Source organism: Patagioenas fasciata, chromosome 9, assembly GCF_037038585.1.
Source record: "Patagioenas fasciata isolate bPatFas1 chromosome 9, bPatFas1.hap1, whole genome shotgun sequence".
NCBI classification, from domain to species: Eukaryota; Metazoa; Chordata; class Aves; order Columbiformes; family Columbidae; genus Patagioenas; species Patagioenas fasciata.
In genome coordinates this window covers 29,824,587-29,852,121 of record NC_092528.1, presented here as the reverse complement: position 1 = coordinate 29,852,121, position 27,535 = coordinate 29,824,587, and the positions used below count along the sequence as shown (strand labels likewise).

Below are 27,535 nucleotides of genomic sequence, written 5' to 3'. Positions count from 1 at the left end.
TGGGAGCCAGTGGTTCCTGTTAGACACAGCGTAACCCTAATGCCGATTCCTGAGTGAGCACCTGGGTCTCAGTTTCCATCCTGCACCTTAAAAGCCTTGCTGGGAATAGGATGGGGGAGATGCCCTGAGCAATAACATCTCGATCATCCTGAGCTTTTCACCTTTGCAGGGTCAGGTCGGGGAACACTGAGAGCTGGTGTCAGGGATAATCCTGGCCCTGTGGGCTCACATAAAGGACGGTATCATCCATCACCGTTCCTTACTGAGACAGAGCGTGCTGTCCAGTGCACAGAGCGCATGTTGGCCGTCCAGTGTCCCCAGGACCGCAGGGGACGTGCTTTCCCATCCCAGCGAGCTCAGAGCTCACACTAAGGACCCGTAACCTGCCTAGAAACCCGGAGATTATCCCTGTGCACCGATAATCCGGCTTTTAAATATGTCCCGTGCTGTCCCCTCTGTGATAACGCGGGTGGGTGTTGTTCTGTCCCGCTGTGTCACCGGTGAATAAGCAGTGACGTTGCTTTGCGCCTGAAGCTTTGCCTAAGTGGGTTAGAGGCTGAGCCTAGCCAGCAGCCTCTCTGCTTAAATAGTGCATGCATCAGAAATAGATCTTTTCTCTGGAGTAATAGGTCACAGCAATTCGCTTTCTATTTTTTGCCGTCTTCCCCTGCGCCGAATTCAGCAGCGTCCCCTCCACTTGCTGCTCCGCGGCGGGAGCTTTGGGAAAGAGCGCTTTAGGATTTTCAGTTTTTCATTAAAAAAGCATCAATCTGTCCCTGCAAACCGTGGGGCCTTTCTGCCATGGAAATGGCTTTGGCTTGGTGGCTTTGCAGGACCAGAGGGACCAGGGGCTGTCGGTCCCCACGTCCTCTCTGCTGTCACCAGCACCACTGACTTCCCCGCATGGACAGACCCACCAGCAGCGCCAGTAAAGGTTGTTTATCGGTGGGGATAACAACAGGCTCCGGGACAGCAAAGCTCTTGCCTATGCGGGTCGAGATGCTCATTGGGGCTGTAGGACAAGGCTGCTCCCATTAACAAAACACCACAGTAACTGTTTGCTTGCTTCGTCGCTTCAATTTCCAGCGCACAGATATTAAATAAGACTCCTTAGAGGAGAGCAAAATAAATTCTCTCGGAGAATTATGTTCCAGGAGATCCTGTAGAGAGAGCCATAAATTCATCAGGCGCGTTTTGTAAAAACGATTAAAAATAATTTAACTTGACACCAATGGTGTTAAACAAGATTAAGAAAAGCTGAAAAAATGGGCTCGCCGTTTAATGAGATAATTATATTTGGTACCTCTCATTTTCACCTTTTCTGGCTGGGATGGCAGAATATTCCTCCCACCACCCGCACCACAGGACATGCCCCCGCTTCTAGTTTTTCTCCAGGAATAAGGACCCCGAGGCAAAATAAATTATAGGCGGAATAAATCAAATTGCAGAAGAAGCCCCGTGGCTCTGGCAGCAGCTCCTGCCTCCGGGTTTGGGGGCACAACGCCCACCCCGCGCATCCCTCCCCATTTCGGGGGTGCTCTGCCCATCCCCAGGGACCGGTGACCAAGGGAAGAACGGACATCACAGTGTCTGCGTGGTCAGTGTCCGCCCGCTCCCTCGCTGGGATTTTGGGGCAGAAAAGCCACAAAATGGGACTGTTGGATGGAGCGAAGCTGCGCTGGGCGGCCCCACACTCCAGCGGCTGAAAAGAGCCGCGAGTGATGGAACCGCGGCAAAACAAAGCACGTACAGTTGCTTTCAGGCTAATATGTAGATTTATGCAGGAAACAAATATGAAGATCTGCATCTGTTGCGAGCAAAGTATAATTCATCATCAGGGAAGAGGGCTTGTTTCCTCACAGCTACATTTGCTGTAGTTACAGATTTTATCTTCCCCGGTTTTGCATGTCATGTAGATTTGGGGTTTTTTCTTTTTCCAAAGTTACATTTCTTACTTTGAATACAAACGAGTACCAAAATACCTCCCAGTGCCAGGTGACCAGACTCCTAATGTGGTACGTTAGGAATCTGTGGCCATGGGCTCTCCAGTATGTTTTGCAAAACTAAGTGGGTAAAAAGCCAAAAACCGGCCTTTGAATGAGTGCAGAGCTCTTAGGTTTGATAACAGATAAGGCTTGCCCGGCCTTTCCTTATTAGCAGTTTGTTCAGTCTTCTGTGACACAAGGGATGATGAAATTTAGAAGGAGAAAACCAAGGAAACAAAAAAACCTAAGAAGCAGTTCACTCTCAGCCTGTTTATTGAGCTGCTGTGTTAATATTGCGTTGCTACAGCCGCTGTATTAAGCATATCATGAAATATTAGAGAAAAGCGAAGCAGCAGCATGTGCTCCTGTAAACCTGAACTGCATCTAAATGTAAATGGGCTCGTAAAGATACAAAGAAATAACAAAAGATAATTGCCCTTCATGGGAAACTGGGCATCAGCAACACTTGTAGACTCCAAATTAAATGGTAATTGAGCAGATTGATGGAACCTGATCCCCACTTTGAAGGGCACCTGCAGCTCTTCCAGCAGGAATTGCACCTTCCCAAAGGTTTCCTCCGTGTCCCAAAGTTTGGCTGCTTTAAGCTGGGCCTATTTATGTGTAACCTGAACCCACCCCTGAGCTGGACTGAACCAAGAGTGGCGAAAGGTAAAACCTCTCAGTAAACATTATTCACGGGAAGAGATTGTCTGGCTGCATAAGGAATGTCTTAAATTTCGTTTCCAAACCATTTTCTGTGAATTTCATTTAATAGGTTTGGGCAAGAAATGATTCCCTATAAGATATTTACGGTCCTAGAGAACGAATTCTCAGCCTTAAATCAGAGAGCGGACTGGATTGCACAGGGTGTGATGAAAAGTTGGGAGAAATTCCTGGTTCTTGCCCTAAACAACATCTGCTGCGATAGTGATGGAGCTGAGCCCTGTCCTGCCTGCTTTGTTAAGTTGTGTTAACAGGATAACCAGAGGCAAACATCACTCTCCTCGTTGAAATTTAATCAAGGGGCCAGTTCCTCCCGCTGCCCTCACCCCTGCAGGGGTTGTGCCCTAAATATCACAAACAGGAGAGGTTTCTGTGCAGAAACACTCTGCACATGCTGAAATTCCTGAGTTAATATGTTTAGGCCAACCAACGTAAGTATTAAGATAGGGCAGCGCTGCTGTGGACTCACGCATTTGAAATATTTCAGCTATTTCCCTCCTTGCATTCCTTCCTCACGTGGCTTTGAAAACGGTTTATAAAAGGGCTTTTTTTTTTCTTGATGATTACACCAAATTCCAGAGGCCTTTGGACAGATAAGGAGGATCCCGATTGACTTTGGCTTTTTTATTTACCCTGAGCGTTTTACTGGCCCTCCTGTGCCTGCCAGATGGGAACGGGCACAGGGAAAGCAGCACCAGGACAGACAGCAAAAGCAAAGAGGAATTAAAACCCTCCCCAAGCATCGATCAACCCCAGCAACCTGTCCTTGTTGGGAAAATATGGGACAGGGAGTGTTTTTCTGGTTGGTTGAGGGGAGGAGGAGGGATGACCATGAGGTTTCCTAAGGTACTGACACGTTTGCCGGTGTAATAACTTAATTGCAACCCATTTACTTCTCAAAGGGGATTTTTTGGTAATTGCCTTTAATGCACCTTTGTTAAAGCAAGGAGGCAGGATTCGCTTTCAACTGATTTCAGCATCATTTCAGTTTAAACACGTTCAGGTGGTGACCCCCCCCACTTTGTTGGAGCCGTGATAAACCCTCTGGTGTGTGGATCAGCACATTTCACAGTGTTTGGGAATAAATTTAACTCTCCTGGCCGGCCGCTTTGCTCTTCTGAACCACAGATCTCAAGAGGTATCAGCAGTTTTCTGCTCTACCATATTAAAATGGTCAAGAAATAATTTTAATTTAAGGGGATTTTTTTTTTCCTTCCTTGTTTTCTCCTTCATAATCCACCAAGAAGCAGGAAGATGTGCTGAGTGCTGCTGAAAACAAAGGTGGGCCCTTGCCTTCTTCTTTAACCCCGTGGTTTTCTTTCTGAGTATTCTCCACATGTCAGGATGTGAATTTGTCATTGAATTTGGTCATATAGAAAGAGTTAACTAAGATATGTGTGAGAGGTCGTATAAAAAGCTGAGGTTGCCCTTCCATTCATCCTCCAGCCCACAGCAAATTATTTAGAGGAAAAACAGTTTGAACAGAGACTTTCTTTTTAATTATCCTTGAAGTTGTGTGAAGGATCGGAGACCGAGCGGCCCTTGCAGGGGTGCGTTAGGACACCAGCGATGCCCATTTTTGCAGCCTCTGTATTGCTGTAGCTGAGGAAACGCTGGCAGGGGATGAGCCATCCCAGCAGCTCTTCTTGCTGTAGAAATCGAATCCCAGCATGGGAAACCAGGGCCTGACAGAGCCAAAAAAGATGAACACAACCTAAGAAGGGGATTAGTTGTGAGACGCTGCTGTTATCCCTCTCCACCTCCATCACCTCCTCTGCCAGCAGAAGAGCTTTAATGAGAGCCTAATCACTCACACTCTTGCTGCCTCATGCAATTCCCACCCCCCCCTTATCCCTCCTCTAAATTAAGCAGAGGATTAATTTGCTAAATTTAAATAGTTAAACCTGCAAATCCAAACAGAAACGATTCCTACGAAGGTTTTGCTTGCAGCCACGTGCGAGGCTGCAGGTGAGCACCCCACCCGGTTAATTTTTACATTCAATTGCATTATTATATGTGTTTTGGGGGTGACGTGTGTTTGGTTTGTTGGCAGAGTCTCAGTTGTGGGGATGCGCAGGGCTGGCTGGGAAACATGGAGCAATGCAGCATCCCTGTGCTTCTACATCTCAAAGCCAAACCATCGGGGTCACGGCCTGTGATGGGGATAAATCTGAGAGCAGAGGGACTGCAGTTGGGTATTTCTGATTTCCAGAGGGAAGACAAACCTCTATCTATTAATAAGCAGTAGTAAATCAGAAAAAAAAGTGGTTGAAAAACCAGATGCAATTCAAGTTCCTATGGGATGCTGTGAGTCAGCAGCACGTGAGAGTATTTGGCTGCTTGAGTTGTTCTGATGAGTTTGTGAAGGTGTTGAGGGCCACAGGGCAGGAGCTGCGGCAGCGTCTGGATGTGCACCCGCTGTTCTCAAATATTGATCCTCTGAAGCAGCCACAGGATTTCTGTTCCGATCTCTAGACCGTTCTCTAGCATTTTTTATCACGAGGCTCTTCCCCTGCTACTCTCAAGCCAAAGCAATCTCGTTTTCTTCCTTTTCTGGTTTGGTTACTGGATGGGGATGTAAACTGCCGGCCCCATAGCACCTAAATGGGGCTTGAACACCACCTGAAACCAAAATGCTGAGCAAAATCCCATCCCAGGGCTGAGGAGCGAGCGCTGCTGAGCGCTCCTTCACTCGTCCCAAGCCGATGCAAGAAGCCCCGGTTGGGTTTGATCACGGCTGCTCCCACAACAGCAGAAATCCCACGAGGTGGGAAAATCTTACAGGTGAGACCTTGCGGTCAGTATTTAAAAAGTTAGAGTAGGGGAAAAATAAACCAAAGCAAGAGATGGCAGAGATGCAGGTACAGCCTGTGGGACACGGCACCAAGGAGAGCTGGTGGGGGGAACAGCACCTTGTATACAGGTATATTTATAAAGACATGGCAGTCATCACTTCTGCGTGAGTGATACATTCCTTTTCCCAGCAGCATCGGAGCTTAAACGTGACCTTTTCTCATTCCCCTGCCTACTCTGATGTCTGCAGAAATGATTTTAGAGGCACTAATGTGTATCTGGGGCTCTGAGCATCACCTGGGAAAATACCTCAATGACAACAACTGCAGCTGAAGGTGATGAGGAGAACAGCCCAATGGCCCCAGGTTGGGGCTCCATCCTCCCACAGTTGTCCCCAACCCCTCTGGTAGCTGGTGGTGGGACTTTGGCACGGCTTGTCCTGCTGCGAGATGTGTGTGGGAGGCTGGCACATCTTGGCATGGCTTGGCACATCTTGGCATGGCTTGGCACATCTTGGCATGGCTTGGCACACCTTGGCATGGCTTGGCATGGCTCAGGCAGGCAGCAAACCAGGGCTGCATCACCAAGGAGTTTGTTAAATCTCTCCCATAGCACCTAGAAAGCGTGAGCAGCACCTCCCAGTGCTGGCTGGGAGCTCGGCTGGCTGCGGGGGATTAATCAAGCGACGGGTACTAATAGGAAACAGCGACAGATGTCAAGCATGTGGTGCTCCTATATATAATTTGGCCTTAAAACACAAATTCATGAGTTCCTGTTTGCTTTTGGAATGTTGGAAGGTGTCTGTCACCATGGTATCTGTGCGCTGCAGGCAGGACGGAACCAGGCTCTCTTCCACACCAAAAAAAGCAGGTTTATTTTCCTTGGAAATGGTGTAACACCCATCCCAAGCTGCAGGGAGAGGCTGGGGGGTGTGCAGGGGATGGTGATGCCAAGGGACACCCGGACGAAGGCGGCTTGTGGGTTCTCCTCCCTCCTCCTCCTCCTCCCCATGGCACACTGGGGACAGCCGTGGTTGGGGACAGCCGTGGTTGGGGACAGCCGTGGTTCCTCAGATGGGGAACGCTTACCAGGGTGAACATTTTAAAGATGCCTCAGAACTGAGGCAGGGATGTGAACGGAGCCAGGAGCCCTTCTGGCTCCTGCAGGCTCAGGAAGAAGAAACCGCAGCTATTGCGCTTGGCTTACGCTGCGTGCAAAACCTGGCAGACGCGTTATTTGTAGTGAAAGATTAGAATACCTCCACGGCGAGGTCAGCAAGGACGGACACACAAAAAGGAAACAAAAAAAACCAAACCCAACCAAAACCTGAATACAAATGGCCAGTTTAAGCGCCAAGGAGTATATTTGCCATCTGATTTTTGGAGCGTTGGGGTCCAGGGCAGACTTGAGGCAAATGCTGAGGAGCCTTTCTCGTGCCCATGGGATGACGAAAACCAGACGTACTTAGGGGAGGATTGTAGTGGGAAAAGGAAATGGGCATTGGTCTCAGCGCAGTCCTTTTCCTTTTCAGGGGTGGTGGGAAGTATCGATTCTTTGTGTTTGGAGGAAACCGCACGTTCCTGTGCGATCTCAGGGCAGCATCATTTCCCTGGCAATCCCCACCTGCATCGTGGCAGTGCTCAGATCTGTGTAAAAGTCAATTAAAACCCCAAGAAACCCCAGTTAGACTTCTTAGGTAAATACAGTTGCCTTAGGCCAATTAAGGGTCTAATCTGGAGCTCTCAGTGAGCTCCAGGTTGCAGAGGTAAGAGGCACAAACGCATTCGCTATGAGGAGCATGGTCCTGTTTCAACCAAAGGCACCCACAGGCCACAGTAAAATGGAATAAATACAATACCTTATGATAATAAGTAAACTGGCTTTTAAACCTGCATTCATTCCATGAAAGCAACATCTTCTTTTTTAATGATCTAGTTGTGTTTCAGAATAAACTCAACGAGTCTCGTTTGTATTAAAACCTCCGTTGCGCTGAATGAAACAACTGTAAAGCACATTCTTTCATCTGCGAGGGCTTGTGTTCACACTCTCCACCCTTTAAAATTTTGATGAAACTCCAGTTTTTCATTGCGTTGGGGAAGCAACCTGTTTGATGTAGGCTTGTAAAAGAGAGAAATTACATATGTGTTTTGAATATCAATACCCGGGTTCTTCTTGTGAAGGGTCAAGTGGAAATACACTCCCCATACGTAATTAGAAATGGAGAGGGCTTACTACAAGATTAAAAATTATTGCATCTGTCTGCAATGAAAAAAAAATAGTAATAAAAAAGAGAGAAAATCATCAAACATGTATTCTTGTTAACCTCCTAAGAGGTTTGGAGGCAGGGAGGTGTTGGCAAGGTCTGGCAGGACACAAAATCCGTGCTGGGGAGTCAATTGTTTTGGGTTGAATGATGGTCACAGCAGCCAAAACAGCCACATTCCACCTGGAACGGGCACATTCACAACGGAGGTGGCTGCACCCGCATCACGCTCCCCTGGGCATTGCGGACGAGCGCTCTCATCTTCCATCGATGTTATCAATGCACTCGCCACATCCAAGAAATCTTCCTAATCCGTTGTGAGATCCTATAAATGAAGCTTTCCACAGCCCGTGGCTGCCAGGCTGGAGCCAAGAGGCAGCTCCTCAGCTTGGCTAAGCACGTATTCTCTTCTTGGGGTGGCAGTGACATTAAAATAGACTCAAGTAAAGAATGACACCCCGGAAAGTATGTCAAACGCCATTCCCTTCCTAACTTTACAGATGCCTAACTGGTCAAATGTTTTGCCAATATAATCCATTTCCAGGATGGAGGTTTAACTCTTGCTCCCGCCAAGTGCAGGAGTTTCTGGGACTGAGATCCTGACCCTCTGTGGCACTTGGTCTCTGCTGCCAAAGAGATGAATGTCGAATAAGACTCGTAAGCCGGTGGAGCAGGCGTGTCCTCGCAGGTCTGGAACCCCACGGGTGACCAGCTGCATAGCAACGAGTTCAAAAATCCCAGGGGTTAATGGGCTGCAGATGTTTCCCTCCTTCCCCTTCTCCCTTTACCCTGTTTGGCAGAACTGACAAACCCAGGCTGGACCTACGTGGCTTTCCCTATTTCTGCCAAAAAATAAACTCCGATTAAACGTTTGAATTTAATTATAATTACAACTAGGTGCTAGCTCTCCCTCTGACGTTTACCATCCCCTATGCTCTCACCTGCTGTATCTGCTGGGTTTGGTCTATAGGGATCTGCCACCCAAAGCTCAGAGGCTGGCTGGGTGCTGCTGTATCTCCTAAATACCACATTGAAGGTGCTTTTCTGTGTGATTAATGCTCCTCATTTCGGCCACGCAACCTTAAAAGGTCTTCTTTAAATGAATTTGGGAGGGGGAACATCTGCATGTTAAACTCGGCTTCGGTGACCCAGAATGTTTAAACTAGATTATTTTTTTTTTAGCAGAGTTATTTATAGGCTGCTCTTACCTCGTTACTTTAAATTACTAAAAAAAAAAAAAAAAAGGAAATAAATTGAGAGTGTCAGAGCAGTGATTTGTAGCAGGAGCCCGTGTCCCTTGGGGTGCATGTTGGAGGATGCCACTTGCTTTGTAATTAACAACGAAGCCACCTCGCAAACCCGGGCATCCTAAGTCTGATGCAAAAGCGATGGTGCCGTGTGCCACCCCCTTCCCAAAAGGATTTCCTCCCCCGCTAAGAACCGTGTTTCTACGGCAAAACATCGTTTCCCGCAGGCCTGGCCTTGCCCGGGGCACCGCGACCGGAGGTGCCGGAGGTGCCGGGATGCGCCGGGCGCCACCGCGGCGGTTCCCCCGGCCCGGCCCCCCCGCCGCCGCCCCGGGGAGCGCCGCCCCTGCCCCGCCCCGCTCCGCCCCGGGGCCGCCGCCTCCCGCCCGCCCGGGGCCGCCCCGCGGCGGCAGCGCCGGCTCCGGTGCGCGGGGGGGCGGCCCCGGGCCGGCGGTTCCCGTGCCCGGCGGGCAGGGCCGGTCCCGGTGGTTTTTCTGACACGGCGCCTTCTCGCTTCTCTCCGGCAGGACTCCCGGGAGGATGGGATGGATTTAGGGAGCGACGCCGGCAGCAGCCGCTCCAGCTCGGAGTCCAACTCCAGCAAAGCCACGCCGTGCTCGGAGGGCAAGTCCTCGCCGTCCCCCAGCAGCCTGGACCTGGCGGCGCTGGAGGACTCGGAGGAGGAGGAGGAGGAGGACGGGGGCTACCTGCCCTCCCCGCCGGCTCGCCGGGAGCCCCCGCGCTGCCCCGATGCCCGCCGGAGCGGCTCTCCCGCCGCCGCCGCTCCCCGCCGCCCCGCCGCCGCCCGCCCGCGGCCGCACCAGCACCAGCGGCCGCCGCCGCTGCCCCCGCAGGAACGGCGGCGCGGCGGGGCGGCGGGACCGGGCGGGCGGCGGGCGCGGCGGAGCGGAGCGGCGCAGCCCCCGCGGGAACCGCAGCCGCCGGCCATGGACTGGGCGGCCCTGGAGAGGCACCTGGCCGGGCTGCAGTGCCGGGAACAGGAGCGGGGCCAGCGGGCGAACCCCGCCTCGGTGAGTCGGAACGGGAGGAGCGGGCGGCGGGCGCGGTTCGCCCCGGGGCGGTGACTCCGTGCGGGGGCTCCGCGGGGCGACGTTCTCCCCCGGTGGCGCTGGGGCGGTGTGGGGTCGCGGTTCGGGGGGATGGGTGGCCCCCAGCCCGATGGCTCCGGGGAAGCGGGACACCGGAGGACGGAACTTTCCCAGAGCATCTTCGGGGGGGGTGGTTGCTCCGCTGGTTGCTGTGCTGGGGAGCGAGGTGGCTCCGCCAGCCCTGGTTTTCCATTGGAGAGGCTGAGGAAGAGCAGCTTTTCTGCTGGCTGGGGGCAGGCTGCTGGTGGATGTTGTCCTTCTGTAAGGGATGTTGAGAACCCAGTGTCAGCTGAGATGAAACCCTCAGACGCGTTTTTACAGAAAAACCTGTAAATTGTTAAGTGCTCATGTTATCTACTGAGTGTTTTAGAAATTGTGTGTAACTTCTGAGCTGCAAACCGCAACGACGGTTACATGAACAAGCACTGCACACGTGCCTGTGGCACCGCGCTGGTGGAGGCTCTTCCATAATGTATGAATTGCAAGGAATCTACAAAAATCTCCTGAAACCGCTGCAGGAGCCCTTGGCTGTGATGACACACGTGATGAGAAATGTGTGCCTCACCACCCACGCCCTCCAGCCTCGCTGCTGGCGCACTTCATCTTTTTTGTGATTTCTTTCTTATGAGGCATCCCATCCCCTTACTTCCTGTGAAGTCATCTGGCTCAGGGAGGTGGGGATTTCCCCCTAAATCCTTGAATTTCAACTAATCGGTGAGAAACCTGGGTGGGTGCTGGATGTGATGAATAGGCTGATGAGGAGTGGGACAGCTGCCACGCAGGACAATTTTTTCCAAAGCCTGAACACTGTGGCCTCAGTGCCCTGAGGAACTGACAGGTAACATCCTTAATTACAGTCATTTGTACAGAAACCTGGCTTAAAAAAAAAAGAAAAAGGCAGCTCATTTTGTGGTTTGGGAGCTTATTTCTACAGCGTTATCTGGTAAGCTCCTTCCACGCCGAGCTGCTGGCAGCATCCGTGGGGCTGGAAAGTCTTCGCCTCCGGGTATGTGCTTAACCAGGTGAGGTGTCACCAAAGGAATTTTGCCTGTTCACCTCTCTGAGGATTTTCCTCCTCCCTCCCGCTGTTGTCACTCACGTCTGCCTCACGTCCCGACTTGTCCTGCCCAGAGTCCGGGTTTGCGGGCTGTGTCGTGCAGCCCGAGTGCTCCTCACCAGCACGTGGAGCCGCTCTGAACCACCACGGACACCCAGGTTTGGGCACCGAGGAGCCCAGCACCTTGAGAGCATCTCCCATGGGGAGGGCTGAGCTGCCAGTCCTCTCACAAGCAACTGGAGTTTTCCAGAGATGAGTTTTTCCTTGTATGCGGTCCTGGAGAGACTTTCCTCAACCCTTCACCCAGCCCGTGGTCCTGGAGGCACCGCAACAAGGCGGCTTTCAATTTGCTTTCCCAGCTTTATCTTCGCTCCTGCAAGGCCGGGATTCCCATTCTCCTGGCACACAGGAGGAGGAGGAGGAATTCCAGACTCAGCTGGAAAGAGGCTCTTCATGTGCGATGTCCCTTGTGGCACCGCTGTCCCCTCCCGCGTGATTTGGGCTGTGTCTGTATCACCAACGAGCTACAGGGACTTGTACCTTCAGGGCCAACTAAAACCAGATTGAAGAGAAAATGTCTCTTTTTATTTTATTTCTTTTTTTCTGCCTCTGACATTTTCCTGCGGTTCAGTATCTTGCTATTTATAACAAAACCTTGCCTTGCCCTGCTGGAAGCCCAACTGTTTGTAAACATGAAAATCGTGAAGTGGAACCAGCCCGGAGGCAACTACAGAGAAGATGGACTGGCTTGCTCCAACTTCTAGCAGGCTATATCAGAAAAAGGGCAATTTGGGTATTATAGGCCTTGGCTAGTGTAATCTGAAGTGATCTCGTCACCAGGGATGTGCTGTGGAAGTGGAAAATGTTGCTTTGGGTGGCGGTGTTTATTGGGCTGGTTTGTGTTAATAGGAATCCAGCGTAGATGTTCTTCTTTGGAACATTAAAAAATCCTGAGCAACTCCTGTGAAATTACAGAAATAGGGAATTTTTTCTGCTCTCGGTACCTATATTTACTTGATTTTTCTCATGCTTCAGGAGGAGGTAGGGTAGAGGCTCCTCTCTGGGGCAGGAATGTCCCATCAAGGCTCCATCTGGCTTCAGCTTTAGGTTTTAGGAGGTTTTCTAGACAAGGAAATGCAAGGAGGGGCCGGGAGGGCTGCAGCTGGACTAAATAAAACGTTTCAGCTGAAGAGGGACCTTCAGTCGCATCTGTACGTGCAGAGATCTGCTCCAAGTCTGGGAAGGCTGGAGAAAGTGGATATGAATGATGTGGGAATGGCTGTTGTTGTTTAGCTCCCAGGTGCAATTACACAACACGAAGAAGCCGTGAGGACCAAGGCTGGTTCCTCAGGTCACAAACAGGGGGATGGTGGCTGAGAAGCTCCTACCAGGGGCGTTCAGGAGGAGGCTGGTGACTTCTGCTGGGCTTCAGCAGCCCCGTTGAATGATGCTGGTGAGGCGGGAGCAGCCAGGTTGGATGATGCCAGGTTGTGGGTCTGTCCGTCCCGGCCATGCTGTGTCCATGGGCAGGTTGTTCTCAAGATGTGGGCTTGCCATAAGGCCACCCGGGTCCCTAACGCCACGTCAGTCTGGTGGCTCTGACGGGGTTCACGCGGGCCAGGTACCCATGGGGACATGATGTCTAGAAATGGAGGATGTTTCCGTCCTTCCTTCCCCAGAAGCAAGGATGAAATGAGGTTCTTAGAGACATAGTTTGGTGCTAGAGTTCGGTTATGGTTCGACTCGATGGTCTTCAGGGTCTCTTCCAACCAAAATGATTCTGTGGCCGTTTCTGGAGCTGCAGTTTGATTGTGACACGGGGCCTGAACTTACTCTATGATGTTCCTGCTCCCTTGAACTTCACCCAGCTGCTGTGTCATTTTATGGGGCCTCACGCTGTGACCGAATCTGCTGAGAGATGGGACTGAGACACTTAAAAAACACACTTGGAACCACTGATTTCAGGCACTGCAGTGGGCTGAATGTTTCTTGCCTTTGAGGCAGGTGGGTACTCGCACTGTGTGGGTATCAGCACGTTCTGCGTTCCCGGGGGTTTCTGTCTTTTGGGGCAGCTCTACCTGCCTGCGAGCTCTCTCTGACACATGCAAACCCAAGGGATTGTGTTAGACAGCTCTCGAGCTTGCTGGACATCCACCCAAGAGAAGAAATGACACCTTTTCCGAAGGCAGTCGATGCTCAGAAGGCTCGTCAAAAAGCTGCTCGGACCAATCTCATCACCCAGCCGCAGGAAACCCGCCGCCCCCGTTTTCTTCCCTTTGCTCAACTCCTGGCTGTATCCGAGGCGGTAACAAATGTGCCATGAGATGATTTATGGCGCTTAGGAGCTGTCGAGGCGCTCGGGAAGCAGCGGCGCTCCGCTTGCCGTTTCGCTAATGGCTCTAATAAAATCCAAATCAGCGCTAATGGTTTTAATATTCTTTCCATTGCATCTCCAAGGATGGTAATTGCAATCAATAGGATGTGTTTGCTGAAAAGAATATCTGCAAATTCCGTAGTCAATTAAAAAAACACTTGCAGGAGAGGAAATGGCTCAGCCAGATGACTTACCCCTGTAACGAGACTTGGGTGCTTGTGACAGTCTGTGGATGGATGGCACTGCTGGATGAATTTTGCTGTCCACAAAGCAGGTTTATTGCAGGCAGTGGTGTAAAAGCTCATCCCTGCGGCTTCCAGTACTTCTGCAAAAGGCTCCTGGTTGTATTTTCCCTTTTCATCACTAAAGTGTTCCTACACACACTGTTGAGACAGACAGATGCCAATTACCTGGTATCTTTGGCAGTGCAGGTTGGAAACCTCTGCGAAAGCCTTTAAGGGCTAGCGGGAGATGCCAAAAGTTAATAGGATGGAAGTTAGCACGCACCAAATAAAGATCTGTTTCTTCTGCCGGGGGCTTTATTGGTGTCTTCTCTCATGACTGCTGAAAATTTGAGATGAATTTGAAGTGTATATTACAGCATGGGATGAAAGTGCAAGGTTCTTCATCCCTAGGCGATGTTCAATGTTGGCCGCGAGTGTTGCGAGTGGGAAATAGCAGCCAGGGGTTTAGTGCCTGAGAGCAATTTTCCCCAGACGAGAACTGTCGGTGCATTAACTTCTGACACAATAATTTCCAAAATCAAACTCCTGGCTTGTAGGAAATTGCATTTCTGTCATTTCTACAGCATAAAGTCCCAGCATGATCACCTCTCTCCACCTGATGGCTCTTTTACCCACTCAATTGGATCGTTTAACTCTTCATTAGGCAACTGAAGAAAGTCATAGTCATGCTGAGAGAGGTTCTTCGGGGCAGTTCGTTTGCTTTGGGGCTCAACCGACATGAAAACCAAACCTTTTAGCAGTGGAAAACACTGTAATTTCCATCAAACCAGGCGTTTGTGTTTGCTTTGTGCTGGTGTCCCCACAGCATCCCTGGGTGTGGGATCTGCGGGATGCGTCACCAATGCGGGAGGCGTTCAAAACGTGGAGATGAGCCTCTCAGGGACATGGGGCAGTGCCAGGGCTGGGTTAGTGGTTGGACTCAATGATCTAGAGGGTCTTTTTCAACCAACATGATGCTGTGATTCCATCGTAGCGGGCGATGCGTCGTTGCATGTTCTGCCGTGGGGAAATCCAAGCAACCCTGTACTTTGGCCGCTTTCCACCCAGCTCAAAGGTTAGATGAGGCTGGCAAGATATTAATGATCCTGCCAAAGTGTGTGATGTCATTAAGCTAAGAAAACATCTCTAGGTGCTCTAAAGTGCTCGTTGCTTGAGGAGCGTTGGTAATTACATACATTGGAAAGGCGTATGTTTGCTGCTTCAGAAACTGAGCCAGGCAAAATGCCTGTGATTGATAATCGTGAGCAAAAACTTGATCTCCGTTGCTGCTGCAAAGCTTTTCATTAAAGAAAATGCTATATACATGGGGCGACAACGTACGGGTTCTTGTTTTGATGAGCGATTCTCCACGTGTTCCTAGCATGTGAATTCCTGTGGGTGATGGACCCTGTTGAGCTGGCAGCGCTTCCCAGCCGACTGGTAAGTCCATGGTTCACATGGGATGTGGAAATTGTTAAAACCAGCCAAGGAAGTCGTGTTGTTTTAATACTAATGGCGTTGCAGGCAACACTAAATCCCCCTTTAATGTACTTGTTGGCTATACAAGGCCAATGAGTTCATTTTAAAGGAGTATTTTTGGTCTTGGGTGTAGTTAAGTAGCAAATGCTAAGGGTTTCCAAAGAGACACATGAGCCTTTACGCAAGTCAGGATCTTTATTGTCTCAGAACATAATTTTGTTGGTATAATGTTAAAACTAAGGGATTGTGCAGTTTGGAGTTGCGTACCCCACTCCTGCTGTGCCTTCGCTAATCATTTCAAATTCCACTTAGGCATAAATGACTGTCTTAGGTTGAAATTGCGGCGGACAGCAGGAACGCTTGTTGACAGGATAATAATGGTGTACTTATGCATCTGTTTCTTGCACATTGGGTGTGATAAATGCAAGGTAGAGGGTTTATAATTCTCAGAATTGCCCTGTGCTGGGTAAAACCTGTTATTTTTCCTACTGAAGGACAGCGGTTGCTGGCACTGGATTCGTCTGGGGTGTCTGTAACACGTGGTGCTATGGAAAATAATGCTGTATGCAGAGGAATTACAGGCAGAGGGTGTTTAAAAAACACACGAAGAGAAGCTACAACTCAAACCACATTGCAGATGTACCGAGGAGAACCCAAAAGCTCCATCCCGGTAGCGACCGCCAGAGCTGCTGCTGACAAAGCCTTTCAGGAGCAAGGATTAAACTCGCCAGGCCCTCAAACTCTCGCAGGTGCTTAGGAAAGGTAATAAAATACATGTGGCGAGCAGAAAGCGATAGGGTTGAAGTCTAACCAGGCAGAGATTGCCGGAGGAGCCGGAATGGCAAGTTGGGGTTTGCTGAGCTCGGAGCAACCCCCTTGTCCCAATGGGCGGGTGGTCCTGGGGCTGTCAGGGAGAAGTATTTTAAATAGTCCTCTAATTACCCCCAAAACCTTACCATGTGTGTTGATGTTAACAGCAGAAATGGGGCAGCAATGATATGGAGAGCAAGAGTTGTCGTGGTTTATTTCCTTATTTCTCTCCGCCTGGATTTAAGGTGGTTTTGCGTTTAACCGGCTGCTGGTTGGAACACCAAGCGCAATACTCGGCTACTTTTGTGTAAAGTTTCAGTAGAAACTGAAAAGAAAGAACTGGGTTCTGGCTGCGTTCTGGGCATCGTTTCTCCTACTCCTAACAGCAAAAAAATCAGTAAAATTCATGTCAGTGGGGTGAAGCTGGGTCCCCATCTCCTGCAGAGGTGAACTTGGAGCATCCGAGTGATCCAAGTGATGCTGCTGCCATAACCTGGTGTTGGAAGCGGCATCTAGAGAGGGATCTTCTGGGCTGTGCTGGTGGCCCTTAAATAAGTCCTTGATGTTCATGTAGCTTTTAAATGAGTTGTTCCAGAGCAGAAATGCTGCCTGAAGCTTTGTATGCACCGGAGCTCGGGATTTGTGCACAAACACGCGAAACCCCAAGAGCGGGTTTGCAAGGGATGCTTGAGAGTTACTTTTCTATCTTAAAAAACCGAAGGATAAATAGAAAACCCAGGCGAGCTTCCCTGTGCTGCGTGATCTCGTTTGCAAACGTTTCTATGTGAAATAAGCCATTTACCAATATTTTGGCCCAACTTCCTTTGAGAAGGTAAAATAAGCGTTCTGAACTCCAAATCAGTTTGTGTTTGGACACCCTACGACTTCCCCTACTGAAATGGAACGTTTCCTTCCTCGTGTCAGGAGGCTGCTGTTTGGTAACTGTTTTAACAAATAAGCTTATACGCTTCGCTATGCAAATAACTGCACTTATGCATGGCCAGGATGCAGTGGTGCAGCCCCAAGGAGGTTTACAGGGAGCACCGCTTCGTATTTGGTGGGAAAAATGGACTTTCGTGATGCTTTTTGAGGGGAAAGCCTGTTGTGAGGGTGTTTATCGTCTAAAACAAGTAGCTGTTTAATGCCATCATCTGATTAGTTTAGCGCTTTCCAAGGCCGCTCACCCTGAACCATGAATTGCTGTGCCCAGAGAGGCATCCCCAGCCCGGCATCGCAGGCTGAGGGCTCCTCCAGCAGCGAGGTTTGCTCTTTCTTAGCTATTAAATCTTCAAATAATTCTGCTTTTGCATGAGAATCTTCCTTAGCTATAACTAAAAAGATTCAAAAACACTTCTTCCAACCTGGATCCGAAATCAGCCCTGCTTCTGTAAGCAAAGCGCTGATGGATTCGGTGGAAAACCACTTTCCCTCTTGCAATTATCCGCAGTTGTTGCCTCAGACGTGAGGTGCTACATAATCGCTCTTCTCTTCAAGGGTTTCCAGCTTTTTCAAGTACTTGTATCATTTTGGGGCCCTTTGTCTTTCCCTGTCGCGCCAATGGAGTCATTTGCGTCACAGGAGTGGTGGATCTTATTTATGTCGCCGGTCTGGGTTTCCTGCCCGGTGATCTATAGATCTCCTTTAAATGAGAACATGGCGCTAAGGCCATTTATTTCAGCTCGCCCGCGCTTTGTTAAAATGAAACCCGAGCGTTCAGCCGGGCTGGAGGAAATAGCTGCAATTCGGAGGGGTTGGGGAGGATCGGGAAGTGCCGGGCAGAGATTTAATTGTCTCTTAGACGGCAACGCTAAAAAAGAAGAGAACTATATTAAAGTGCTTAATTCTTTATGCATACAAAAGCTGCTGGTATGTACGGTCCGTAGAGAATTGAAATGCTTTTAGTGAGTTATTAAAAATGTAATCTAAACTTTTTATTTAATGTAATTCCCATATTGAATTTATTAAAGAGGGACTTGGGGAAATAGCAGAATCCTGTACCTGAGTCGTGTGGTCAACCTCTTCTCTGCTTTGCCTGATAGGATTTTAATGATGAACCGTTCTTACTATTTAAAAAAAAAAATAGTCTGTGAATCATTTTTCCTTACTGAATTCTCTATGCTGTGCATATGCATTAATACATAATATCCAACAGCTTAGCATATATCCCGGCACAATCCAGCTGGCCTTTTCTTCCTTCTGCTTTCTCATCTATTATTTCTCAGGCTGAAAACCATAAAGCCAACATGTTGCTGTGCGTTGCGACAATGGAAAAGGCCGTTTCTTAGGAGGAGATTCCCAGCCTGTTCCTTCTGTAGCTGAGCTGGGAGCTCTTGGGCCTTGAAAATAATACATCCAGGCCCCTTTGCAGTTGTCTGTGGCTGGGAAGGGCAAAGCAGGTGAACATCAGGGCATGGGCTGCAAAGAAGAGCTCTGTACAGCCTCGTCCCCCCGTCTTGTGCAAGTCTTTAAAAATACATCCTCAAATGAGCCAAATGGCTAATATTTCCATGCCTTAATACTATTGAAATTGCACAAAAGTTGCTCAGGAGCTTATCCCGCCCTCCTCCCTGCACAAAGGCTGGATGAGCAATACATGTTTCCTGAGAAATCCCAGGCCAGGCTGTCCATAAGACATGTGGATGAGGGTTTCCCATGTTTTGCAGATAGTACTGATTGTCCCTATAGGCCATATTGCTCTATTTAATACATACATATTAATATATGTATTTTCCTTGCCATTCCTCATCCCAATTGAGCTTTTAGGAAGCCACATGCTGACAAGGCTGGAGTTTGCAGCCAGCGTTGTGCATAGAATATAACCCACGGCTTAAGGTGTGCCTGTTAATTACTCTTAGCTCTGTATTTTGCACCGGACCGAACAAAACTGGAGTGGTTTGATGTCTGGACCTGACCCTGCAGATGTTCCTGCCATGATGCCAGGATTCTGTCCCCAAGGGACAGTGGTTCATCCCAGAGACAGACCCAGCTTGCTTGATGTAGTAACCGTAGCTTTCTGAAAGGGTTTTTTTGCTTGTTAAAGTCATGGCTTTGGGGGGAAACCACTCAACATGTAACATAGCACATTTGCGGTGAAGTAACAGCTTCTGGCTTCCCAGTGATGGCCACCAGAAATATCCCGGTGCCTCGGACATGCTGCGGTTTGCGTGTGTGATGTGCAGAAACGTGGCCAAACAAAACGCCCAATAATTGCATTTATGATGAAGAGCTTTGCTTTGCTTTGTGCATCGGTGGATCTGAGCAAACATGACCCAAAGGCAACTCATCTGGAGCAGCCGACCACAGACCAGGCGGCCTCTTCTCACCTGGAGCAGTCGCCCTTTGGGCCAAAAGATGCTTTACGTGCACTTAATGAAGAGCGGATGGAGAGGAGGAGGTGAGGGACACGGGCGGCCGTGCGGGTGTGCGAGCTGCGCTCTGCAGAGATGCTCTTTGGCATGGAGGTGCTGCTGAAGGTGTGATTCCCCGCTTTACAAACCAGGGCTCCTGCTTGGCTGTTGCTCCTTTTCATGGTTTATTTCATGTTAAAATGCTGTTTATTACCCTTTTGCTCTGGGCTCCCAGCAGAGGTGGTGGAGGGAGAAGCTGTGCAGCAAAAACCTTCTCTGGGTATTTTCTTTTTGTATTTGTGTTGCTTTATTTCCCCCAGCTTCTTGCGCACTGATAGTTAGGTAAAATCCAAAAATATAAACCGTAATTTCTCTGTAAAGGGAGTCTGAGGCCCAGAAACAGCTTCTGCTTAATGGCAAATCAAGTGGTTGTGCCAATACCTGATTGCCGGGGAGTTCCCGAAGCTTTGCAAAAACATCCCTGGGCTTGTTTGCAAAAGGTTGGGTTTATTCCTAGAGCCACCTCAGCCCACCCCAGCCATACAGGGGTGCGATGGTGAATTTAAAGTCTCTGACACTGAATGCATATGTCCGATATACCATGGTAGGGCACGGGATGGGTGAGCCCTCGGGTTCCCCCGGTCAGCTGCAATGGGGCCGAGACAGAGGTTTTATTTGCGGCGCTGCTCTCTTTTCTTCGTCATCTTTGACTTCTCGTTTGTCTTCATGAGTGTTGAGGTACTAAAACCTCATTCCGCTGCTTAATTATCATTATTCCATTTAAACGTGGAAATTACACTGGAATAGCACACAGCATTGGAACGCATTGCGTGTGCATTGATTCTGTCGGGAAACAGGCTCGGGGAGCTGAGTGCTATTTGGGGTGACCATGATGCTCAGAAGACAGCCCCTATTGTGAGAACAAATGGGAATTTTCCGTGTTTTGGCCCCGGGAACAAGGAGCCGCTGTGTGCAAGTACAGCCCTGGGTTTTTTGAGCGTTCCCAGGGATTTTCACATTCGAGGCGCTGCGAAGCAGCTGTAGGCGGTGGCTTTGCTGGGCTGGGGTGTCCTGGTGGCCAAGCCGGGTGTGACTTTGGGTAGAGGTGGCCCTGGGATGTCCCCTCAGCACCCACCATGGGCTGAGGGACTGGGTGGTGTCACCTGTGTCCTCTTGGGGATGTCATGGACCTGCTTGTTTTGGTGCTGGGTAGAGCGTAGAAGAACCAGAGTGATGCTCTGAGTTGCAATTAGCACCCAGGGAGAAGACAGGGGAAATGGGACTGGTGGCCCTTCTGCCATCAGTGACTCGAACATCACTCAACTCAAAGGCTTCAGTTTGACACAAAGATGGTGTAAGTGAAAAAAAAACAAACCCTATAAGAAACCCCTCAGGTGTCTGTCTGTCAATATTGGTCCAATTCCAGCAGACACCCTAAAATGAATCACCCGTGTTCTTTATTCTGTTTAAAGACTGGCAGAAAACCATACACTGTATTATCAGGAGAAGCTGAGGGCTGCCAGAGCAAGTCTGCTCGGAGGAAAAGAGCCTGAGGCAGAACAGGAGAGGGGGGAAAAATGTGATTGAAGAGACAAGAGTCGTTCTCTTGCTCTTATATGGTGCTGCTCGCCACCAGCAGCAGCCGCTCGCTCCCTCGCTCCGTGACTAATAAGGCTCAGCTGGGATCCACCCTTGCTTATCCTGTTATTTTTAGCTCTTTCCAGCCTCGTGCTCGCCGTGCCGGCCCTACCGAGGGGGAAAACTCCACGCTTGTTTTCAGTACCGGTTTGGCAGCCCGGCAGTCTCCTGGGGACGGCAGCAATGGGGTTTCTTATTGCTGGTCGTTTTGGTTTTGGAGCTTGTAACCGATATGCATTGCAAACCGTGCTGTGTCTGTCAGGTGTTATCAGCTTTCCGAACAGGCTTTCTCAAGTGACAGCAAGGTTGGGAGTCAAACTCAGAAAATCATCTTCTTAGACTGAAAATCTAAGCCCAACCTGACGCGAGAGCCGGGTTTTGCTCGCATGGACCTGGGTTTTTCCCCACACAGTAATCGCATTCTTCCAAAAGACCGCGATCTCAACAATGTGGGAGGTTGAAGCTTTCTGAAGTGCTGTTGATTTTTGGAGAGTTGTGTGCATAGTATAAGTAGACCCCCCCCCAAAAAATGAGAGGATTTCTGCCAGGCTGTGTGAGTGAGCTTGGAGTTCTGGACATGAAACTTCAGAGCTGGGGGAAAAATCCCTTTCTGTCTATTTTTATCCCGGCCGTGACTCAGAGGGAGGTTTGTCTCCATAAACCCACGCTTTTATTGTGGAAGAATTTAAAGGACACGGCTGTTACCTGTTTGTCTTAGTGTATTCATCTTTATGGTATTTGGCGCTGTTTGAAAGAGAAACTTTTCATTTCGGAGAGAGTTTGTAGCAGAGCTTGTTTACCCCTTCAGCTTGGAAGACCTTGTTCTGTGCTTTACCCATCCGTTTTGCAATTAAAATGAGTTGCAATATAAAACCAGCCCATAAATAAGCTCCCTGTGGGAGAGCCCGAGGGCAATGGAAAGGGATGATGGGCTCAAGGTGGCCCATAGCCAAATAATCCCGTCCCCATCCCCGACATATTGCCCTCTGGCTTCTAATGGCTTAAAGCATAATTGATAACTCGGCGCCTAATTTTCGTTATGGGATGAGCGTCGGTGCAAACTCTTGGTGCGCACCACGCTAAAGGCAAATTAATCAGATTTATATTTGAAAAAATTGACAAAATAAATGGGGGAAGAGGGATGGGAGCCGCACACAGCGAGTTGGAAAGTGCTGCCCAGCAAGGGGTGTTTGAAATGTCCAACTGGGTTATTAGCGCCGTTAAAAACTTCTGCCAAATCTGTTATCAAAGAGGTCGGATGAGGATGTTGCTCAGACCTTGGAAGAGTGAGCTTTAATGATTTTAAGTTATTCTCTATCAGTATTTATGTGGCTGTGCATTTTATGTAAGATCTCGGATGTTTTGGGGAGCTGCTGGGTACCAGCATCCCCTCACCCTGGCGCGGTTCGGAGCAGAAAATGGGGGTTTGAACCAAAATCGGGGTGCGAGGGCTCTCGGTGGGTGTCCCCCCCCCATATTTCAGCTGTACAGGCCAAAAATCCTGGAAATTGTTTGTAGCTGATGGGATTTGCTACAAATCCTCTTGTAAATGGGACAGAAATAGCGCCGCAGAGCCAGGTGGATTGTAATATTTTAGTTTATTGGTGCTAATACAAAAACACACAGATTTGCCTTGTGCTGCTGAAAAGCTCCTGTTCTCGGTAGCGTTTTGCATACCGTGAATATTGTGTTCCCAAAGAACAGCTTATAAGAATATAAATAAAACTGCAAGGAGGCAGCTGTAGCTGTTCCATTGCCATCTCCCCATGCTCATTAGGGGCTGGTAGATGGAATTGTCCTCCATTCATTAGCAGTAATTACCTGGTGGGCTATCATACCTGCTCATCATCAGACCGCCTGTAAATTCCCTATTAGGCACACGTGATCCAGCTTATAAATTGCACAATTACAAATTAAGCCTGTGCAGCTGTATCAGTGGGTCTTTCTAGATGGGTTTCATGGAGAAATCTGCTTGTTTACCGTGTGTTTTGTCGCTTTTATATCACTGCAAAGTTATAAATACTTGAGTGACTTGGATTTTTCACTCTGATTCCCTGTAAGGCGTTTGATATCCTGTGCATCGGAGGTATCAGGATGTGAAATTGCTGTAACCTTCTGTTCCGTGTTTTGAGGGAGGAGAGAATTGTGGTTTGATTGTGTAACGGCAAGGATGCCGTCTGTGGGATGCCGAGAAAATTGACATTTCTGGATGAGTCGCTTACCACTGAAAACGGAGCATTAGGCTGTTAAAAGGGCAAGGTGTGCGCTTCTGCATCCAAATAAAAATGCAACAGGTACCCTTCTCAGTGCTCCTTAATTCCTTGGTCATATAAGAGTTCCAAAATAATAGAAATTCACTATAGAGTGGGTTTTTCCCTACCTTTGTTTTCTCAGAGGACCAAGAAGAGTTTTATTCTAACATTGCAGCATGCAGATCTTTATCCTAAAAATGGATGGGTTGGTACCCCAGTGCTAAGGGGGAATTGTAAGCTGCTGCTCCAGAAACCCCCGTGGAAGTAAAAGGGACTTGGAGGAGGAAAAGGACACTCTTTGGATTCTTAAATCAGAGGTCTATCCCCTCGTAGAGAAGAATCACGCATCCAAAATGACGGGAAACACCTCAGCATCATCCTCCTTAAATAAAAAAGTAATAGTCGAAAGCATTATGTATGTATGTGATCCAAATACTCCCCTTTCCAAGCAGATGTCTAGTATTAACTGATTAAAAAATAATCTTTTTTCTTCTTTTTCTTGCTGGATTTAAACCCTGGAAAAGCTTTAGCTTGGCTTAAAGAGGGGCTAAATCCATCACGGCTAGTAAATCATCAGCAGAGAAAGCTGCAATCCCATCATGCTGTGAAGAATTCCCAGTTCCCTGCAAGCTCGCTGGGCTCAGGGTCAGCAGGAGCATCCCGGGCTGGCTCCCTGCACCCCCCTGCTGGTGTGGGGATCAGCTCCTGCCTCATTTCTACCTGCAGTATGACCCAGCTATACGTTTATTTTGAGATCTGAAGAGAACAAGCTAGTCTAAATTAATATGCTTTTTTAATCAACCAGGCGGGTTGGCCAATACCAACCTGAAAACTAATTTGACCTGATAAGGCCCCTCAAGGAATGACTGTGAGAAGGAAGAAGTTTCTAGTTTGGTTTTTTTTTGAGTTAAGGGAACCCATCGCTCCCCTGCCTTGTTGAAGGAACAAACGCTGCTCCAACCCTTTTATTTTCCTCCTGACATGGTTTTTGGGCTGAAGGGCTGAGTCCTTGCAGCAGGGTCCGGGCACACAGCAGGACACGTGTGTGTAGAAGGATAATTAACGAAATCCCGTTGTTTCACTACAAGAATTTGAGCATGTCTGGTAAAGCTTTCTGTGCATGGGGTTGAATTTCTTGTGTCCTCACCCCCATAGCCCTGCAAGCATCCAGGACATTGAACCTGGCCCGTTCCTGGTGGCTCAGCTTAACCAAGCGTGGCCAGGATTGACCAGAGCATCTCCCCAAACCTGCTGAGAAGGGACATGTTTCATACTGGTGTCCCCAGCTTGGTGTGACACCTCCTGGAGGTGTTCTCCAGGGCTTTGTGAACTTATACCCAAACCTGCTGAGAAGGGAAATGTTTCATACTGGTGTCCCCAGCTTGGTGTGACAACCCCTGGAGATGTTCTCCAGGGCTTTGTGAACTTACACATTGTCAGTTTGGAGCTGGTTTTGGGGAAAAGCTTCAGGAAAACTTAGCTAGATCATCTCCTAAGTGGCGTAACGTACCCTGGGTTGGAGGTGCCTCAATAAAAAAGGCGGAAGGCAATGCAGGTGATCCCCTGGATTTCTCTCCCCAGCTGAGAGGGGTTGTTGGGGGTCCCTGGGGCTTTTCCTGGGTTGTGTCTTTGTGGAGAGCGGCAGCGCTGGTTCGCTGCCTCCATCCCGGAGCATCCTTTCCCACTGACCCACCTGGAGGGCTGCCAGGAGCCTTTCACTCCATTTAATCACTCATCTCTTTAATTATTACCTGCCTGCCTGCCTCATTTCTGAATGGGGAATTGCGAATGGACACAGAACAGAGGAGCAAACCCAGATGTTGAAGACAATGCTTGGCCATTCCCAGCTGCATCGCAGGCTCATGCGGGGCTCCCAGCCCTGGAGGGAAGAGCTTTTCTGCAAATGGGTGGCTTTTCTGCAGCAGGTGACATGCTAAGCCCAACGTAGCTCTCTCCTGGGTCATTTTGCAAAAGGAATAAGGTATTAAATAGATGAAGAGGCGTTCACCCCTTGCTGCACCCCTTGGTGCAGTCCCCATTGGGGATCTGCTGCATGCGGAGCGGTTGAGTCACCATCGTCATAGATTTATAGATAGACCTGCAAGTGGGAAATGGGGGATAAATTCAGGAGTTTTCCTTGCGATGCACATAATAAATGGCATTAGAGGTTACGTAATGCGCGGAGCTGCTTTCAGCTTGCCACAGATCCTTCTCCGAAGCAAGGCCAAGATTTATGCAGGATGTTGAAAAGTGTCTTGGTTTATTTTGATGGTTGAAAATACCTGCCTGGTTGAATGGGATTCTCTGCAGACCCAGTAAAAAACAGGTTCGGCTTCATCCTCTCTTAAAAACTTGTGAAGAATATTTTTCTTTGTTGTTTTGAATGAAACCAAGGTATTTTTAAACCTCCGCTCCTGTTGGGGAAGAGGGCTGGAGCCAAGGTGGGTCTGGGGGTTTCTGTCCATCCCAGCTGCATGGGAACTTGAGGGACTTCCCATCCACTCACGGGTGCTCCGGCCGGTTTGTGCGGATGAGAAGCTGGGTAAGTTGGGGGAGCGATGCTCCTACAATAGCCTTTTTTTCTAGAGGCACAGCTGGTGCGGGGAATCAAATCTGAGATGGCCTGTGAGCAAGTGTTTCTGGGTTTCGGAGGCATGTGGGTTTCTGAGCGCAGCCACAGCTGGCTGCGGCTGGGAGCAGAATAAAGCTCCTGTTGACTAAGCGAGGAAGGCGAGGGATGGGGGCTCTTGAAATTATGAGCCAAAGCTGGATGCTTGCTTGAGCTTTACGGGCCTTTTCTTTGGAGAAATTTGATTAGAGAAGGACCTGTTGTGGTGGGAGAGGGTGTTGGGGCGAGCACAGGTGTTGCCTCCATCTGGGCACAGACTGGTATTTCATAGAATAGAATAGTTGGGGTTGAAAGGGACCTTCCAGCTCCCCAGTGCCACCCCTGCCATGACAGGGACATCTTCACCAGCTCAGGTTGCTCAGAGCCCCGTCCAGCCTGGCCTGGGATGTCTCCAGGGATGGTTCATCCACCACCTCTCTGGGTACCTGGGCCAGGCTCTCACCACCCTCAGGGCAACAATTCCTTCCTCGTGTCCAGCCTGAATCTCCCCTCCTTGAGTTTGAAACCATCATCCCTTGTCCTGTCGCAACAGGCCCTGCTGAAAAGCTTGTTCCCATCTTTCTTACAGGCCCCTTTTAAGTACTGTGTCCAAAACCAGGTCACATCTCTGGTTGGGGTGCCCAAGCAGGTGCTGTGGCAGAGTCTCCGCATTCACCCTCGCTGCAGGGTGCGGGTATAATTAGCTGGAAATGTGGGGCAGAGCCTTTTCCAGTAAAGATCACGTTACATTTCTGCGGCAGAGGGTAAAGGGAAGGGATCGTGCAGCTCCCGTTGAACGGCTCGGTGTCTCGGGGAGCCGCGATCCATCGGGATCCGATTCAGCTGCGAGCGGCCCCGGTCGGGCAGCAGGCGCTGCCGCAGCCGGGGGCGGGCGGAGGGGGCCGGGACTGCGGCTGCCGCTGCAGCATCGCCCCGGGGCCGGGCGGGGGGTGGAACTTCCAGCTGTAGCGCAGTGTCTGCAGGGGGGTCATTTATTCTTTTTTGCCCCAGCCTTCCCCCGAGCCCCCCCGCTCTTTGTGCAGCCGCCGGCGGGGGCGGGACCGGGCTCCCCCTCTCCGTGCTCCGCCGGGGCCGCCGCTGCGCAGGAGCAGCGCGGCAGCATCCATCTTACCGGCTGGCCGGGCTCCCAGCTCCTCCTGCCCATCCTCCTCCTCCTCCTCCTGCCCATCCTCCTCCTTCTTCCCGTCCTCCTCCTCCTCCTCTTTCCCCGCCGGGGCCGGAGACCCCGCGGGGCGGCGCGGCGGATGATGCACGGAGATGGTCCACCAGGAAAACTGCTCCTACCAGGTAAGGGGGGAGCGCGGCCTGGCCCCCAGTTCTCAGCTGCACCCCCGTTCTCAGCTGCACCCCCGCTCCGAGCCGCCCCCGCCCCGCCGCCGGCCCCGGGGGTCGGGGTGTGCGGGCAGCCCCGACGCGGCTTTAACCCGGGGGTCCCCAGGCAGCGGGTTGGGAGCAACCAGGGTGGGGAGAAACGGGGCTTTTGTGCCCGCCATGTGATGCTGGGGAGCGCCGGGGATGCGCTGGCCCGAAGGGGCGGCCGAGGGAGGGTTTGGCAGCTGCTGCCTGCACCCTGCCTGCTGCCTGCACCCCTGCACCTTGCCTGCT

At 50.0% G+C, this 27,535-nt stretch overlaps 1 protein-coding gene across 3 annotated transcripts in view; it reads left to right on the top strand.

Annotated features, from left to right (window-relative positions):
* SCHIP1 (schwannomin interacting protein 1) overlaps positions 1-27,535 on the top strand; it is a 140,844-nt gene that overhangs the window by 97,769 nt on the left and 15,540 nt on the right. Inside the window, exons 1-2 of one of the 3 annotated variants that reach the window (XM_071812749.1) lie at positions 9,418-9,435; positions 9,539-10,042. In XM_071812749.1, coding sequence (XP_071668850.1) covers positions 9,557-10,042 — 486 coding nt within the window. In that variant the 5' untranslated portion in view covers positions 9,418-9,435; positions 9,539-9,556. Of the gene's footprint in view, positions 1-9,417; positions 9,436-9,538; positions 10,043-26,950; positions 27,218-27,535 lie in introns of those variants that run through there. The other 2 variants (XM_065844784.2, XM_065844786.2) reach the window with 2 other exon arrangements.